General features: G+C 38.2%; 1 protein-coding gene across 1 annotated transcript in view; it reads right to left on the bottom strand.

Moving 5' to 3' along the window:
• Positions 1 to 19,065, bottom strand: part of sppl3 (signal peptide peptidase 3) — a 27,930-nt gene extending 8,865 nt beyond the window's left edge. Inside the window, exons 1-3 of the mRNA XM_034895616.1 lie at positions 18,527 to 19,065; positions 1,942 to 2,019; positions 147 to 238 (exon numbers count right to left, since the gene is read on the bottom strand). Of these exons, the coding sequence (XP_034751507.1) occupies positions 147 to 238; positions 1,942 to 2,019; positions 18,527 to 18,552 (196 nt within the window). The 5' untranslated portion in view covers positions 18,553 to 19,065. The remainder of the gene's footprint in view (positions 1 to 146; positions 239 to 1,941; positions 2,020 to 18,526) is intronic.
• Between the last annotated feature and the right edge of the window lie 599 nt (positions 19,066 to 19,664).

The following is a 19,664-nucleotide window of genomic DNA, read 5'->3' as shown; positions in this document are numbered from 1 at the left end:
AAAGGGGGTCCAACCCGTTACTAGCATGGGGTACCTAATAAAGTGGCCGGTGAGTGTATATATATATATATACACATACATACATACATACATACATACACATTTTGCCTGTATTTTTCAAGCCCTGCCATGTATGTAAGACTCACTGCTGTTTGTGTTGCTGTTGTTGAAAGCCCCTGTTGTTGTGGGGTTACCATCTTTATCCTTCTCCTGGTTCTCACAATCCATGTTTAATGACCTGCAGAAGGGGGGGGGGGGGGGCATTAGTTTTCACAATCTTAAAAGCATGTAAACTGTTGACATCAGCTGTGTATGAGACTTAAAAAGACTTTTTCTACGGTGAATAAATTACTGATGACTAGTACTACGACTCCTGAAAAGCGATAGTTCTTTTGCATATAAATCTCTCTGTCAATGAAAGATGACTCAATCTTTCTTTGTAGAAGTTTGGGGGAAAACGGAAGGAAGTTTGCGTGAAATGTTGAATTGATGACTAGATTTTGCAGAGTGAGAAGTCCATAAACTTAAGCTGAACTGTGGCTCTACACCGAAACCTGAAAAAGAGTCTCACGTCAACCCACAAAATGTCTTCATTTCCTTGCTGTGTTTCTTTCCTGTACATTTCTGAAATCAACAGCCCTAAACACAGCCATGCAAATAGTATAAAAATATGTTGCTTATAAAAATATGAATTCCCCTGCACATTTCCATCTTCCATTACAAAGTATAGTTGTTAAACATAGCTATTGTTACATTTCCATCCAAATGTAGTGCACATTTAAAAAGGATTTGGCAAAAGAACCAAGAACTTCTACATCTCAGCTAAGTGTAAAACCTGTTTTTGCTATATCTCAAAGTATTTTTTACCAAATTTGTGGACAAAAAATACTGCTATCAAACAGACAGATGGAAACACACTGTAAATCTGTGTGTGTGTGTGTGTGTGTGTGTTTGTGTGTGTACACTCGGTCCAGTTCTGGTGGTTGATTAACGCAGATATTTTCTGATTGTTCTCATCAGGAGCCGGATTGAGTGGCGCACCGCCATCAGTCCATGGGGCAAATGTCTGATTGCTCCACATTTTAATTGTAAGATTTTGTGAGTAAATTCTGAATCTGCCACATCTTTCAGGTAAATGTGGTAGTACAATGTTTTCTCTGAAGTAAGAGTACACAGTAAGTCAGTAGTAGGCTATACATTGTGGCTGCTTAGTGCTTTGGGGACCTTATGTAAGTCATTTTGGGGTACAATGGTTCTGGAGAAAGCTTCAAGCAGCAATCTGCTCCTTCCAAACAGGCATGTTTTGAACGGGCACTGTTCTGGTCAAATAAATAACAGATGGATGAGCAAAACATACCTGCCTCTCAATTTAGCCAGAGAATCAAACCAAGCCATTTACTTAATCATAATTTCTAAAGGAAATGTGTTTTGGTCACTATTCTAACTCAACTAAAGCAATCAACACACCATTATGTGCAGGACTGTAGCTCACCACCAATATCACATTACGCCTATTGTTCACCTGGTACACTTGGACTGTGAAAGAGTCCGACTGTACTGCAAGGTCTTTTTCACCTACTTCATTAACCAGAACTTTTAACTAGACTCAACCATGGAGAATAGGTCCAATCATCAACTGCATGGTAAATACACATATTCGCCATTATTATTGTTAATAATAACAATAATGTATCCTTTATTAGTCCCACACGGTCTTGTTAATACACACATTACACAAAGGCCATGCTCAGTACCTATTCATGCACTAATGGAGAGATGTCAGAGTGGGGGGGCTGCCCATGGAAAGGCGCCCTAAGCAGTTTGACTGTTATTTAAAAAATGATCATTTAAGCTATGGGTCCTTGCTCATGTGCAGAGAAAGATGTGCTCTGTAAGCCATTGTCCTCTTGACAGCTGTAGTGATTGTTTAGTGAGACTCACCTGAAGCTGCCATAGACGATGAGAAGGATTGAGATTAGGAAGGTGGACACCTGGCTGGAGTCAACTAGGGAGTAAGCCCTGAAGAAGAGAGACAGACAGGAATACAAACATGAGACTTGGAGCACTAACGTCTATGTAATTAAACTAGAAAAATACTTATTTTGCATTACATTGAGCCTAATACTGAGGACAAAAAATGGTTTTGCTGCTGAACTTAAAAACAGTTTCCAAAACAACTTTCTTCAAGCTGACATTACATCGATTAACTGTAACAACTTGTGTTTACTTTTCTGCCACACACACACAAGTTGCTACTTCATTTAACAGCAGGAAAGTAAATCAGCCTTAAACTACACAAATTGTGTTTTGAAAAGACTATGTGTATCTGTGAATCTGCTGCTTTCTCCTTTCTTTGTTCTTAACTGGAATCTTTATGTCACACTATTTTAGTTAAATATTACAGAATACTGTTGTATGTTTACCTGATATCACATTTATTATTTCTAACAATCCACTTAAATGCCCACCCTTTGCACACTAGCAATAAGAAACTAGAGCCCTGCACAAAAGTTATTAGACACAGACCTGATTCTAGCCACGTCCACTTTAACTCGGAATATGAGAGAAAAAAATCTGAGTTTCAAATCTGGCCAGAAAAATTCTACCACTTGAATTGTATAACTGTGCTAAACTGCACAGGTATCGCTTGTTCTTTAATTAAGGGTGGTTCTCCAACTACTTTGTAAACAATTCAGATGTACAAGCTATTAGTTGGAAATCATGGTTACAGTTTTCTCTATAATTCTTTATACCACCATGCTGTGGAAAAAGAAATAATGGTATGCCAACTGTAATTCCAGATGCTGCACTTAGACAATCTCATATCCTCTTTGAATGTCTGAAGGCACATTTCCCACTCCAAATCCCACCGCTAAAATACTCCGACAATCAAAATCGATGCGTGTGTGTGTATGTGTGTTACCCCCAATTTCCACCAGATACGTAACGCCTGCGGATCGGCTTCACTAAGTGACGGCTCCGTGCTCCGCCGTCCGTCAATACCCACCACGTCCAGACTTGTTACAGAACGAATGTGGCCATGACTGAAAGCTGAAGTCTCGAGGACCCACGAACTCTCGCAAATTCAGGTTTAATAGAACCACAAAAACAACATAGTTTGTTTCCATCCAGAGTAGACAGGAAACAACTCTGTGCTGTGTTTTCAAGGTGTAGTGCAGGGAAATGTTATCCGCCGTGAGCACGGTCTTCTTTATTTTGAATTAATAAAACCGGATAACCGGATGTTTTATTTGTTTCTGTGTTCGACTTCCTGGCCCGCATTATCTGCCGTTTGCTGAATTGCTGTGGAGCTCTCCGGCGTCCGGCAAAACTAGAAGCTCTGCGTATCTGCTCTGTTGGGCTGCGGATTGCCGGAGCTGGGATAGGGTCGGGACACAGTAGTTTGGCAGTCCGTGGAAATACACACATTGACTTTAAGAGGGACCTAATGACTCTGCCGCCGTTCCGGAGCGGATACGCAGCAGTTATGCAGCAGTTACGCATCCGGTTGAAATTGGGGGTTTGGGCTGAACCACTAGTTTTAAGTCTTCTGCCACACAGAAAAAATTATGGTCTAGTTGATTTTGAAATGGGGGATAAAGCAGGGGGTGTTTTAGGGTGTTGCTATGATGTGATTGCAAGTTAAAGTGTGTAACGTAATGGAGAGTATAGGGGTTCCTCCTTCACTCTCGTCAAAAATCGTCACATCCGCAACCAGGATGGCTGCGCCCATAACGGCAAACTCAACAACAGATAGCAGATCTCCATCAAACCAATGTGTGATGTCACACATGCTCTGTCCACTAATTTTACAGTCAATGGGTACAGTATGTACTGTATATATCAACAATTGTTAACTAACCACGCTTTTATTCCATTTTAAACAATGGCCAAATGACCTGTGCATTTTGTATATAAGGGGACCTGTGTCAGCCCAGTTTATTAAAGTTATCACTGTTGTCAAAATCATGAGATTAGAACATTTTAAAATTACTTTCAGTGTCAACAAGAACATTCTGTTTAAAAAAATATATTTTTAAATCACCACACAACACACCGATGTGATAGCCAAATAACAATTGCTAATTTTTTGTTAAAAATAAAAAAAACTGGGGAAAATAATCAATTGATTATGGATCACATTCTCCTCATTAATTTCTATAAAGTTTTTGGCATACTGGAAACAGTTTACAAAAAGGAAAAGGGGAACTCTGTTGACAACAGTATGGTCTTTTAAATTTTAATTAGGCCTATTGATGTAATTTGGTAGCACATGACTCACCCGAAGTTTGGAAAATAAGTAGCTAATAGCTTTTATAATTTGTTCAATTCTTGTTTTTTGTGTAAATCAAACAATATAAAAGCAGTTTAAATTAGTTGTATAGTAAATCATATTGAATGCAACATATCTGATGTAAAACTAAACCCAGACATTCCTGCAAGAAGATCTGTCTTCTCTACACTATCTAGTATTGCAAACAAATAGCATTACAAAATAAAGCATTTCAGCCTGTAGTAATATGTAGACCTTCCTGAAATTACTTGAGTAATGCAGCAAAAAAAAAAAAAAAAAAAAAGCAACAAAAAAAAAATCGAAATACCTCCTGACCTACATTCTCCCCTGGCAATCGGTACATGTTATTGTGTTTTGTGAGACAGACGAGACAAAGTAAACAGGAGGTGATGAAGGACATCATGCTGCACGACCTTGGCTATGGGTCGCTGTTAAAAATAGTATCCATATAAATCTTAGTTCTTGTTCAGGTAAATAATGAATATGTCTTAAACCCTTTGCTTATCAAGCTCATCTTTAAGCCTGCTAAATCAGTCAAACAAACAGAAACGTGTGTAATCAGGCATCTCGTTTGTAGACTGAGGCAGCGTCTAAGCATTAAATTGTACCCATATCATTTATCTGGGGCCTTGACTGAGTGTAGACTTAACATGCAACCTTATAATGCCTTTTCTGGAGACAAGACAAGGCTGGCATTGTGAAGTGGCTGCCTTCAGTTGAGGTACAGACTTGACCCTAATCCTGCCCTGTCTGTCTCCTGTCAAACCCTCTGGCCAAGGGTGAGGAATACAGGCCAGAGTTAAAAGTAAACAAAAAACAGAAACCCCATATAATGTCGTCATGATCACAGTCTGCATTTTAGCTCCCCCAAATGTTATCAGTGCCTTAAAAGGCACCAATGCATCCAACACTGACATCTATTAGACTAGCTGTCAGCAGATCTATCGGTCTGACTTATCAGCTCTACTCAACTAAGTGAAAACACTGATGTTTTACACTATGGTAGGCAACATAATTATATTATATTAATATAATGATATAAGTCTTATATTTTGGATATTGTAATATGGCATAAGTGTTGTCTTTTCCTGATTTTAAAGGCTGCATTACAAGTGATCTAATTTTCTGTTGACTGTTGTAACTGTTCTATTATTTGCCTTCACCCACTTAGTCATTATATCCACATTTTTGATGATTTATCAAAAATCTCTGTGTAAATGTTTTGTGAATGCACCAATAGTTAACACTACAATATCGTTGCGGTATCGATATCAAGGTGTTTGGTCAAAAAATATTGTGGTATTTGATTTTCTTCAGAGAGAGGTGACAATAAGAGAGAAATACCTCACGTGCTCGATGAATAATACTGGCGACTTTATTTTTTTTAAATATAGAAAGTCGCTATCTTTTCTACAGAGAGTCATCAGATTTGTCGCTAGTTGCTTTTGTGAGGAAAAAAAGTTGTGAGGGGGTCTGAAAAGTAGCTAAATCTAGCAACAATGTTGCTAAGTTGGCAACACTGAGAGACAGACGCTGTGTGCTTAGAGAGGGTCTGTGTGTGTGAGAGGGACGAAGGAGAGCAGGGAAAGGAAATGCAGCGGAACGAAAGCACGTTTTAAATAGCATTTAAAACTACTAAAAAACGAAAATGTGTGGCGGCCGGTGTTAATTGTGTGGCGCACCTCCACGAATTAGTCTATATGTGGGAAACACTGCTGGACACACTTAACCACCCCCCAAAATGCATTGCGGCTCTTCTCCAACTGCAGACAGTTTAAATAATTAACCATTGGGTAAAATAATTAAGAATGATGGCGCGTGATGTCAAGGCGTTAAAGAGGAAATACACGGGAGCTCACATATGTATTGTACTGCAGAAAAAAAAGGCTATTTAACACAAAAGTATTTTCATGATTTGAAGCTAATATTATGCAAATTTTCAAGTTCATAATTCTATTTAAAAAGGTTTAACCAAAATAGGTTCACTTTTTTTTAATGTTCAAAAAACATAATTTTGTTGCACTGCACATTGCTGCAGCTCCTCTTTTCACCCTGTGTGTTGAGCTCTCTGTTTTAGCAACAGAGTGAGGCATCTCACTTCTGTTCCATCTTTGTTGGGAGTCATACAAGCGCAGTAGCTAGGTAAGGACTACTTTTTCACTTTGTAAACCTATCACGTGCACGAGGAAAGGGGAAAAGCCAAAAAGCATAAAATGAGCACTTCAAAAGAATCCTGGAAAATATTGCATTGAGTGCAAGAGCTAATGTTGATTAACATTTGTAGCTTGGACCGGCAACGTTGTGATTGCTAGTGATGCAGAGAAGACATATTTTTTAAATTTACATAAAATGGCTGCAGGTTATGGTACTGAATCGTTTATTTATTAGACAGTATGCAGTACACACATTGAATATGTAGAATGCAGTACGTCAGTATTTCAAAAAAAGTGTCCAAGGAAAGTGGACTATATTTGCTAACAAAACACATAACGCAATGAGTCATATTTCATTTATACAAAAGTACATTTGTGTGACACCACCTGAGTTAGACTGCTATGTCAGCCAATGTACAGTATAATTGGTGAATATGTTGGCCGACCACAAGAAATTCCAGTAGATGAATTCCAAAGACATGTTTGAGATAGTTACTGTACAGAGTCATAAATTGGATTTATTTATATTTTTTGTTTATTTTTTGGGAAATGTTACGCTCCTTACACCCTCCCCCCAATTTAAGAGATCCTTATGTATTTTAAACTCTAATATCTGTATCAGCCTCAATAATTCAGTATCCGGAGTGATGGAGAAAGAGAGTGGCAACACTCCCATTGGATTCCGCTTTTTTGCACTTGGGGCAGCTTGTATTTTTTTTATTTGATCACATTTGAAGATAAAGCCCTGTTTTGAATTCCTGTTCTAGTGTACATCCGTGTGTGTGTGTGTGTGTGTGTGTGTGTTTCTGTGTGTGTGTGTGTGTGTGTGTGTGTGTGTCTCTCTCTCTCTCTCTCTCTCTGGAAGTATTTTAGTAAGTGTTTATTCTTGTTTTAAACTTGTTGGGTGATTATTGATTACATTAATGACAGATTATGCGTTTAAGAAAACATTTTTTGTATTACAGACCAGTATTATACTAGTAGTGGGTTCTCATTTTTAGTTGTCCTTTATGTTTTAATAGTGAATTTTGTAGTAAAACTCACATTTCCAAATATGCAATAATCGTGAGACAAGTACTTGGGTATGTATTTTCATTTATATTTACCATTTAATATTGCACTCGCTGCGTGTCACAAATCTCTCTCTATGGCCCTGTCAGTATCTGTTAGGCTATACCGGTAAAAGTGTAACTGTTGACTTTAGTGCTCACTATAGAGTAAATTAGTATTGTTTATTATATTGGGAATCATTTTTAAGACAGAGAGGCAAAGCTACAGAGGGTGCAAAGTGGCAGAGGGAATGTCTTAACAGATGCACCACACAGGAAACCCACAGCTAAAAAAGAACAATAGTCACAAGTTGACCTCCACCAACACTGACACTATGACACTTAACAGTATATTTGTTACACAACAAGATGCGGTTGTAGAAAAATAACCAACAATTTGAACCAACAACTAACAATGTCAGCATTTTTCCCCACGACTGCACTCTGGCATTTCTTTATTTTAATTAAGTTTGATTAAGTGAAGTCTAGGATGTCTTTATGAAGGCACAAATGTATCCGGCTCTACTAGAACTGGAACCAGCAACTTAATTCTTATGTGGTTATAGTGAAGCAAAAGATGGTGAATATAAATTGTTTTCCTCTGCAACATACTGTATCATGCAGGCTGCATTTTAGTTGGTGTTGGCAATGCTAGCAAAAGTTGAAGGAATGAAATATCTTAAAATACAAAAAAATTCACTGAAATAGTTGGTCAAACTAAATTGATAAGAGATCTAAGAGGCTACCTCATGATTAATCCAACAGGTAAAATTTACAAACTATTTTCACATGTAAAATTATTTTAACTAGTGCTGGGCGGTATACCAATATTCATTTCCCATATGGATTTTTCACATTAAAAGACATGTAATTTCAAGCATGCAGCAGACCAATATTATGAACGCCCTAACAATCCACCTACGGTCCCGCTACAGACCGCTGAGACAGACAGGATAATGACAGTTGATTTCTATATTGAATCACTGGATTTAAGATGTCTTGCAATACATCTGCCAACCTACTAACATTATTCAAACACCGAAGGAGGCTGACAGCGGCGCTACGTTCACTCGCCCAGTTTTCTACAACAACCTAACTTATCTGTTGCCAAGGTAGTGTTTATACAACTATCTTACACCTATGATGTTTGGAAAGGGAAACTTTGTTATTGTATTTGTATGTGTATTCATTCGATTTAAGTTTATTTCACTGCTTTGCAGTTTGCACAATAAAAATAGTTTAGATTCTGTAACTGTTTCAGGCATCCTCCTTCATAGAACATTACTGTATGTTGTGGAGTCAAGCAAACCCTTTAGTAATCACTTTTAGCAAACATGATGATATTGAAAACAATTTCACAATGTTCTATGTACTCCTGACAGTAGAATAAGGCCTTAACCTATATAAAGGCTCAGTCAGGCAAAAGAAGGAAAATACCGTGATATACCGTGAAACCGCAAGAATCTTAAAAAGTACCAAAAGTGACAAAAAATGTTGGTGATACCGACCAGCACTAATTGTAACAACATAGAAAACCCCTTGTTAGGGTGCATGAACACGGAGGATAAATACTATCATAGTCTGAACAGAGCTCCTATGCATTTTAGTCTGGTCAGAAAAACCTATTTAACGTTTGGATGATATCTGCAAATAAAGTTGCTAAAAAAGTCACCATTTATCATGTGTGGAAATATCAGTACACATAATATAAAATCAGCCCTTTCCTGCTGACATGCATTGAATACTATTTCAGTTATGTATTGTATTGCTAGGCTCCATTACTTTTTCTTTCAGTACTGACACAGACAGGAGTCCTTGCATAAAAAGTGCTCCAAATAATAATTTTCATTCTGGTGCACATGTGACACAGGAATTCACAGGTTTCATTGTCTCTTTCAAGCTCCTGTCTCGTTCATTCATTCAGAAGAATAGGAACGACTACTGGGTGATTAGAAGGAGAGTTGTGACATGTAGTTCACTGTGGAAACAGGACACGGGACAATACTGCATCGCGTAGCTTTGCCCCAGTGTTGGTTGTCCAATAAAGGCCTCTACTGAATGACTAAAAAAAAAAAAAAAAACACTCAGCAGGCATGACTTTAAAGATTTGTCACATTACGAGGTGGCTGGTGTACCTGACCCCAGATGTAGGTCATAAGAAACATCAAGCAATATAGCCGATCCAAATATGAGTTTCTTTTTTGTAGGTTAAATTAAAAAGCCCTGCCAACAGGTTGGCCTCAAGCGTTAAGAAAGTGATTAAGAAACTGACCTTGTTTTCCTACAAACAGACACTAATGAGGTCACTGCCTCACTGTCAACACAGTGAACAGATAGACAGCTAGTTTAAATCTACCACAGATCTAATTCATATTCTAGCATCAAACTGGTTCGTCTGAATTCTGGGCACAGACGCCTGTAGAACATGGGTGCGATAGATGAATGGAACATTTAAAAACAAAATACAATCCCGGACTGTTGAGGGCTGGATGGCAGCCCAACGTGCCATAAGACGTCCTTGTTCACTGACAGACTAGGTTTTCAATAACACAATTCCAATACCGTCCTCCATCAAGCCAGTTGCATGCATGACTTGACCACTAAGGGCCAGGTCACCAGGGCCACAATGAAGACTTTTATGCTGCCTGTCTGTGGCGTGAATATTTAAAATAATATCTCACTCAGTTCTCACCGGGTATACACATGGGGATAGAATACACAAACTGAAAGATTGTGAGCCACAAGCATATCTATTAACTTTGCACTGTAACACTCCAGCTTACAGTAGCCACTTGGTGGAGTGGCCATTGGAGCTCTCAATTGGGAATTAACATTTAGCTTTCACTTTCTCATTCAAATACAGAGGAAATGGTCTACATCATTCAAGAACAAGAATGTCATTTGTGATCAAAGGTGATCTTTTTGCCTCCAGGATATTTCTCTTATTGTATGCGTTTACACCCTTCAGTGGGATTTGCTCTTTGTTTAGATGAGTGTTTATAGGGTCTCAACATAAAAACTGACAGAAATTGTTGGCTTAGAGGAAAAAGGGTGCCCTGCAGAATGATGTTTTAGAAAATGTTGGGGAAAAGAGAGAACTAGCCATATGTGTTACTGGTCCCAGATCAAGATGGAAGTCCAGATTTAATCATTGTTTATCTTCACAGAGCACATATACACAACACGTTAAAGTGTTAGACTCAGAATTTAAGATGCATTAGATCCCAGTATCTCCAAATTAAAACTATTTAGGCTTTGAAAGTCTGAAGGCTCATCTAAATGTAGCTTCGGTTCCAAATCACAAGCAGCAGGTGCTTGGGTAATCTGTCAGACGTGTGCTCTTAGCTGAGAACATAGCAGCCTAATTGTGTCTACATAGCTGAGCATACTGTATAACAAAAGCTCTAAAAAGTAGCGGTGGGAAACTCTGGCCATCTCACGATTAGATTCCGAGGCCAACGATTCGATTCTAAAACGATTTTTTTCTCCTTTTGGCCATTGTTTGTTTTTCCCTGCACTCTTGCCTGAACTAAGTTGCTGTCCATTATCCCATCCAGTCACTCTTCCAGACTTCTTCTTCTTTTTTCTTTAAACAATCGATTATTAACTTATCAGGATCTTGCATTGAATCGTTCTAGAGAGAATCGCAATGCATCTAACAAACTTGTATTCCCCCACCCATACTAAAAGGGGATAGTCCTTAAGGTCATTAGTCTTCTTCAGTGTACCACACATCGTAACAAAAAGACTACAAACAATCCTTTACACTTGATATTCCTGCAGAGGTCAACATGTTCAATATTACCTACTTTGTGAGTTGTGCAAACGTTTAGTTGATTGGTCAGTGTCTTGAAAAGCCGAGCTTGAATTAGATTTAACTGTGGATAGTTTTAATAATAGGATTTGGGGATTATATCTTAATAACCATGTTTCTTGAGGAAGGATTTTTCTTAAATTCATTAACAAAAAGGCCACTGGGAAAGAGAAAATTATACTTTTGGACTACTACTTAGCGGATGTTGCCAAAAGTGACCTGCAGCCACCATCTCATTCATTTTTATTGCATGATAACATGATTATATCATTTATAATTATAGTAATATTAAAAATGGATTATTTAAGATTACATTTTGACAAACCTTTATAGAATCAGTGTGATAATACTTTGTGGAAAACAGTCAGCTCTAATCTCAGAAAAACAAATTGGGGACACCACCATGTTATCAGGATGTGGTCTGAGGCAATGACAGTAACGGCTAGGGGCGTGATGAGACACAAAGCCCAGGAGACGAGACGAGACTGGGTTCACAACAATGAGACAAGATTTTAACACTAGCTTAAAGAAAAACTTCAATGACGAAATAGGACTGGAAAAATAGTCACACATTCACTCAAAGGTCACAAAATGAAAAACTTTGAAAAGATTTGACCTTAAACTCAAATAGCCTCTCTCCAGTGTAACCAACGGTAACTTTTTTCCGGTAACTATACCGGCATTATATATTATATTACCAATAACACTTTCTGTGTAGTTTTGAGAACTGTAACCATACTTTGGACCGCTTTACTGGCATTGCCGTGACTCAAACGAGCTGCCGAGATGATGTAGACTCCCCCGGGCTGCACCGCATCTCTGCGTGTGGGTCAGAGCTGAGCCCGGCTATCTGTCCAACACGCAGAGGAGAGGACAGAGACGCTCGAGCTTACTGGTACCGAAATTTGGCACCGCTTGATTTAACGTGAATAGGTCCTTGGAGGTTCAATGTCATTCTGCACTTGTGTATTAATCTTGAGAGACAAAAAACCTTGACACCTCTAGTAACAACTAATGGCAGGCAGCGCCAACGAGCAACCAATTACCAGTCAAACTACCTTTGTGCTAGATTTAAGACATTAAGACATTCCCTCAAGGCTTTCTTGAGATCTCACGTTCATGAGAAATGGGACAGAAGTAACCTCCAAAATCAAATCAGTTCATCCTCCAGTCCAAGTGGACGTCTGTGCCAAATTTGAAAAAGTATCTCCAGGGGATCCTGAGATATAACAATTACGAGAATGGACAATCCCAAAACAAAATGCCTTTGGCCACGGCTTTCACTGATAGATATATATATAAAAAAATTTAAAAAAAAAAAAAACACTAGGAAAAAGAAATCTAAACCTGCCTATCTCTACTACGGGGCTGATTTCTTATGGGACTGATCTATTGTTGACGGCAAATATATTGACACACATTAGATAATAACCTTTGCCTGTGTCCAAAAGCTAGGGTAACGTTACCAGTACAGAAGACTGTTGAGAACATACCGTAAGCACCACAATAAGTTTCCAAAAACATTTTGCAAAGCAGGAAAACAAGTTGCAGTGATGATGGCTGCACAAGTATCGTAACATGCTCGGGTTTGGCTTGATACTGAAAAATAGGGATCATACTGAACAAAAGATTTCCTCCACACGTGGACAGCAACGGTTACGAATCCATTCTCAGAATTTAATAACTGTGAAACATAACTGCTAAAACCACCACTTTATCAATTAGCTGATAAACAATTACCCATGCAACTCCCTTATTATGTAGAAAATAATATTGCTAGTTACAGCTTCTTTATAAGTATTGTCAGCCAACGATAACATGCGGTATGTGTGGGAAAATACATATTGCCAAGCAGAATTTCAGACATTTAGTTTGACTGATGTGGTTGCTGCTGTGTTCACATAGGGAGATCAAATCTTGCAGTGTTGTAATTGTGGTTTAACTATACTACCTTTTTCCCTTTGGTTTGCAAGAGCTCGGTAAGGTAAGGTAAGCTTGGTAAGAAAGGGGATGCCTTTGTTTACCCATGAATTACAAAGAAGTGTTGCTACTTTACCAACAAACGTGAACACATCCGTGCAGGGATGGTGGATAGTGCTCCTTTTGAACCCTGCGGCCATATTTTCAGAAACCCAATATAGTTAAACTAGAGCTGCGACGATGAATCGAATAGTTGTCAACTATTAAATTAATCGCCAACTATTTTGATAATTTATTATTTTAGTAAAATTTAACAAAGAAAAGTTAAACTTGTGGTTCCAGCTTTTTAAAAGTGGATATTTTCTAGTTTCTTCACTCTATGACAGTAAACTAAATAACTTTGAGCTGTTGAAAAAAAAAGACAGTTTATAGACCAAACTACTAATCGAGAAAATAAGCAACAGATTAATCGACAATGACATTAATCATTGTTTGCGGGCCTAAGTTAAACTTTGATTGTTGCCTTGGCTGTAATGCTTAACATCCCCCTTCCTCTCCACATCAGAAAAGTCCTGTCTTTCTAATTCATACTGTAAAACTTACTATTACTACTACTACTACTACTACTACTACTATCAACCAGACCCTTTGGATGTTTAACAAAGCGTTCAACTGAGATGCTAAACCAAAGCAAAGGCAAATCCAAACTGGGGCAAAATAATGGCTGCAGCTAAAATTATGTAAAGAATTTACATCAAATGCAGGCTAATATTTCACAATGTCAATACTGGGTCTCCCCATGGAAACAAATAAAAACAATTGCAAAACAGAATGGTACATTATTAAGATAGTTATTTCACTCCTATTTATCAGATTAAACGTTTTCACATGAAGGCACCAACAAGTGATTACCGTTTCCCGGATACAAATAAAATAAAGAGTGGCACACAGCATTTGACATTTACCTTGATGAACAAGTAAAATAAACACTATACGAGACCTGCGTAGATCTGCTCTAACGTAATATATCTGTGCGATTGTATATTACGGCGTGCACTTCAGAAAGCACCACTTTTACAATTTCACCTAAAAAGTGATGGTTGAAAAGTTTGGACTTCCACAGCATGCATTTGCCAAGGCGCAAGTCTGAAAATTAGGAAAAGAAATAAACTCCATTAACACAGATGTACCAGTGTAATGTAACATCGCCACCTACCAAAGGTTAGGCCTCAAGTAAGCTGCAGCGCTACCTGCGGGTGTGAAGCCTGTTGAAAGTGGCATCAAACTACAACTTTCCAGCTTTCAAACAAGACACCAAAAGACTAAAAAAAGGCTTGCTGTGGTTTACTTACTTGAGCAGTAATTTGGAGCTATAAAACTAATTGTGCAAACAGAATGTGCAAGTACTGCCATGCACAGCATTCATACCAAATGTCTATACAATATCATTAAAGGTCTGTGTCTTCTATGAACACCATACTATGTCACTAATACAGAAAATTATATTATGCCTGTGCTTGCTTAATGTAATGGTTTTAATATCAAAATGCATAATTGTTTTTTAGATGCTCGTAAAGCAGAACATCGACTTGTAATCTTGTAAGAGGTATGCCACAATTCTGTGGGTGTTTAAATGTCTGGTTTCAAGGTAATGGGAGCAAGGGGATGCTTTGAATGGCTTAAGATGTTCTATGATGATGGTTAAGTATAACCTGACGTGCCAGATGGTTTGTTACACGGAACCATCTGAGAAGCCGTCATTGTTAACTGTTAAAGGGCGGGCAAAAAATACCTGGCAGGTGATTGGATGAACTATAAGTCTAGTCCACCGTTGTTGTTTTGAACAAACTGTCGCAGCATCTCGCACGCATGCAAGCAAGCACGCACGCACGCCAGTAGCTCCTCCCCGGACACTAATTGTTTTTGATGAGATGGTGTTTAGACAAACATTCCTTGAAGCATGACAAGATTAATTTTTCTGTGATAATTGATCCTGTGATGAACGCTTGATCTTGCAAAAATCCAGCTCCCATGACAGGTAAGGTAAAGTAACAAAAAATGGCAAAAGTAACGCTTCCAAATTACATACTGTTACCATCCTCCGCCGCCGAGGATAGTTTGATTTATGATACTGGATAAGCCTTATTTAAAACTTTTAGCTGTACAGTTAAAAGGGGAAAAAAATACAGCAGATGATTTTCTGCAACTTATTTAGTAATTTTACCTCGCTAACATTGGTATGAAGTAAAAACATTACTGACCAGGTAATGATGGGCAGTGTAAAAAGCTGGATGACAATTTTACCACATTGGCTGTCTTTGCACATTGCTGTGGTAAAAGGAAATACAACTCATCAATTTCATTGTAAAGCTTAGTATGGTTTGTTTCCACCTTCACTCATGATTCATCTCTGAAGTTCTTTGGTGACATTTAAGCCATTTCTACAATAGATGGTCACTGTCCTTAATGTTTTTCTGCTTAGCTTTCACATTAACACAAGCAACCGCACAGTCAAGCCCCGTTCAGATGGGATGGTTTAAGGAAAATACAAACATTTTAATTTTAAAATCGACCTTAAAATAACATCCGTGTTCCCCATACAGAAAATGGTCCAAAAACAATTATACAAGACAATATTAAAGCTGCTGGAAAGTGATTTCCTCTCTTTTTAGGTGGTAAGGGCTCGTTATTTTTCTTTGCGTTTCCCTTTGTGCTAACAAGTCTAAATATTGTGTACGTTTTACACCATTTCCACACATTCCACGCATTAACATGTCATTGGTCTCTGGATATGCTATCTGGAAGAAGTAAAAGCATGACGACACCAAGTTTAAATGCATGTGGACTACATTGTGTTGAGTATGCAATCAGATCAGCCTGAACTTGTTCGGATTTCAGCCAGGTGACTACAATCCGTACAGTCAACTTCCTGATTTTCTCGCCAGGCCCATACACAGCCGCAGACCTTAAATCCTACAAAAAGTTTGGAGGCCTGTAAACAGATGGTTTTTGGATGGGTGAGGGAGATGCAGTACCAAGTCATTAAAGACTGTTGTGTTGTGAAAGTCAGAGTAAGTATTGCAATAACGTCTTTGATCCCCCTAAACTTAACTGTATGATATATTAGCATTTTTTTTAATAAAGACCCCCAGTTTGCTATCTACATTGTACACTATCTGAGGGATTTTGTGCTTTGCCAACCACAAGTGCCTCCTTTCCTCTGATAACTTCTGGCATACCTCTCCCTGGTTTTTGATAACTTTTGGAAGTTGATGATATTCCAAATGTTTTTCTCGGTCTGACCTATAGGTACAACGTAAAAAACCCCGGAAATAATTAACCATTTTCCTTGACAACGTTTTGGATCTACTTCAGTGGCTGTGCTTTTTTGTGATGAGGAGTACCTCCATTATGGAAACTTCCGGTCTGATGACACATTGTGGAAAAAAAAACTCTATCCAGATCACGTGTTATTATAGATTTAAATGGGGCTTTTTAGGTGTTTGTGTCTTTGTTTTCTGACCATTAGAAAATGCCGTCACAATCCATTGCTGTAAAGAACCACTAAAACATAAAATCAATATTAAGCCAAACTAACTGTTTTGGGCAGAACTATAGCCCTTTAGCTTTTTTTTTCCTCAATCACGAACAAACAAAAACATATAAATAGAATTTTTATCATTGGTTAATGGCAAAAAACTAATTTACTAGTTTAATTCTCCATGTTACATTTAAACAACATTTTAGTAACCACCCCAGAGAATACAATGAGCCTTTGAAAAAGTAAAACCTCCAAAACAAACATTATCACAACCCAACAGATTTTCTAAAACTGTCACTTTGCATTTCCTGGTATAATTATTGCTGCTTCCTATGCTAAATATTGATAGTAAAAATGGATGTCATACCATTCCCCACTAACTTTACACAAACTAGGTCAAATATTAAAAGAGAAAAACAAACTCTTGTATCAATATGCAAGACAAATTAGAAAGACATACATACATGTGAATTATGTGTTAAGAAGTCTCTTGTAAGCTAACATCCCTAACTGTGCAGCTTTATGAAAACTACAATGACACAAAGCTAGTATAAATTGTCAAAGTAAAACGTCAGTGTTCACAAATATCCTAATAGCAGAAAAGCTTGAGTTAACTGATCTCAAACTGATTAAAGTCATACAATTGATATGAAAAGACTATTAAGACATGGCATATCCAGAAAACAATCAAAACAAAGGATGGTAGTAAATCAGAGACAAACCCATAAGATCAAAACACAGGACTTCTGTGGACATCTATAATTTAATGAATCTCTGCTGTTGACTTATTGGTTTGAACTGTTCATACATGCTGCTATAAAAACGATCACCAAAACCTTCGACCCGTGTTGTCAGGATCAAACAAGCATAATTTAGTCTACATCAATTAGCTAGGCCTCAACGAAGTCAGGTCATATTCCTTCATGGGCACAACGCATTTCAGAGATCACTTCATCTCTGTCAGGCATTCCTTGATCTATTCCTTACAGAGTACTACAAATAAACTATATCGTTAACCTGCGTAATTCTGCACATATATCTTTTATTTCACAATCATTGATGTATTTTATATTAAGGTAACAATGCCAAGCTCACCCTGAAACTGGCATTTTGTGATCTGACTGCGATGCCAGTTAGCTAGCTTAACGTTAGCTCTACGGCAGAACCTTTGTTATTGTGTGCAGTGGGTCGACGACTAGCTAGCTAATGCTAGCCATCTAGTCAGCCAACACTATTTTTTTTTTTTTTTTACACAGTTTACGATCGATAATGCTTGACATGGACATGCAACGTTATGCTTCTTTTGCAAGATTTCAAATTTCAGAAAGCAAGTGCTGATAATGTGAGCTAACGAGTCATTTACCAAGTCGCTAACCCAAATGAGCTTATCAAGCCGTAAGCTAGGCAGCTAGCTCTTTAGCACTCGCTCACAATAGCACTATTGGAATTGACCGAACATAGGTAGCATTAGCATAGCGTCAGCTGGTGGAGCTGATTAGCCGCTGCTAGCTAACCAGCCTGTTCAAGTTAGCTGTTAGCAGTATTTAAAAAACTGGATTAGTGACATTTTGCTATCTCGACGCTGTCAAAAGCTGTATCTGGAGGCGTATATGTGAAGAACCAAGTGTTTTCGTAAATTGTCAGAAATACAATTCATTGGTTTAGTGACCTAGCTAGCTATATCAATCAGCAGCAGCAGCAGCTACCGTTAGGTAGCTACTACTAATCGGCAGCGCGATGCCTGTGCGCACTCACCAAGATGAGTAGCCCTGCTCCGCCATATCGCCAAAAACAGTGGGTTCCGCGACTGTGGCTAACACAGATTCAGGTCCCGGTGACAACCCGATGGGACCTCGGAGAGGTTTTCTGCTTTTCCTTCGCAATCCAATGTCCTACCAGTTACTTTAAGGTGATAACATGATGATACATCCCGGCGACAGCTAGTAGTCACTAGCTGAATATCTTGCAACTGAAATGGGAACGATGGTTTGCTATCGTTAGGTGGACAAGACAAAGCACCCAGAAAAAAAAACACTAATGTTATTTTCGTCAGTTTCGCTAATGTCCTGCTGTCACCCCAGCCGAGAAGGCTCGGTCTCCAACGACGCTACACCCACTGTACATCCATATTCAGCATGATGTTTCCTGAACAAATTCGGTTATTCCTCAAGTCTGCACCCCTAGCTGTTATGGAAGACGCTCAGCTTTGCTTTCTATGGCGAGAGTCACGGGGACGCGCAAAATCGCCCTGCTGTAGAGCTTCACAAGTGGGACGTGCACTGAAACGCTTTTGTGCACTGAAAATGCTAGCAATGGTTTCCCTTCAGCATTGCAGCCTATCATATACACCTACAACTAAAGCCGTGAGCAATACGTCGATTATAAAATGTAATTTATGGTTATAAATATTGAATTCATTGCCGAATAAATTGATATAGTCGCAAAACTGATTTTTAATTACGGACAAAATACTGAAAACAATAACTCTCTATATTATACTCATTTAAATAACTATTAAGATGGGTAACAAAAAACGTTGTGTGAACAAATTACCAGATTACAAACGTTTATACAAATAAGAAGTGGTATTAGGTCTTTCCATATTATTTGCAAAGAAAGACTCGCCTGGGGGCCTCGGTCCCATACATGGTTAACAGCTTATTTTAAATCAGTTTAATGCTTCAGGGTCTAGGCCCCTGGTCAAAAGACATAGGCCTACACTAGGCTGTAATATTCAAAAATATACAGTGAGATCAACACAACATGCCTATTTATAAAACAGTATGATATGTTGCAATAATACAATAGGCTACATTTAAATATGTTGAAAATATGTTAGGCCTTACAATGTTTCCTTTCGTTTTTGGTGTTTTGATGGACATGTACATGTTGT

This window comes from Etheostoma cragini, chromosome 16 (assembly GCF_013103735.1).
Source record: "Etheostoma cragini isolate CJK2018 chromosome 16, CSU_Ecrag_1.0, whole genome shotgun sequence".
In the NCBI taxonomy this organism is placed as follows: domain Eukaryota; kingdom Metazoa; phylum Chordata; class Actinopteri; order Perciformes; family Percidae; genus Etheostoma; species Etheostoma cragini.
Note: the sequence above shows the minus strand (reverse complement) of the source record. Positions and strands in the feature narration are given on the sequence as shown.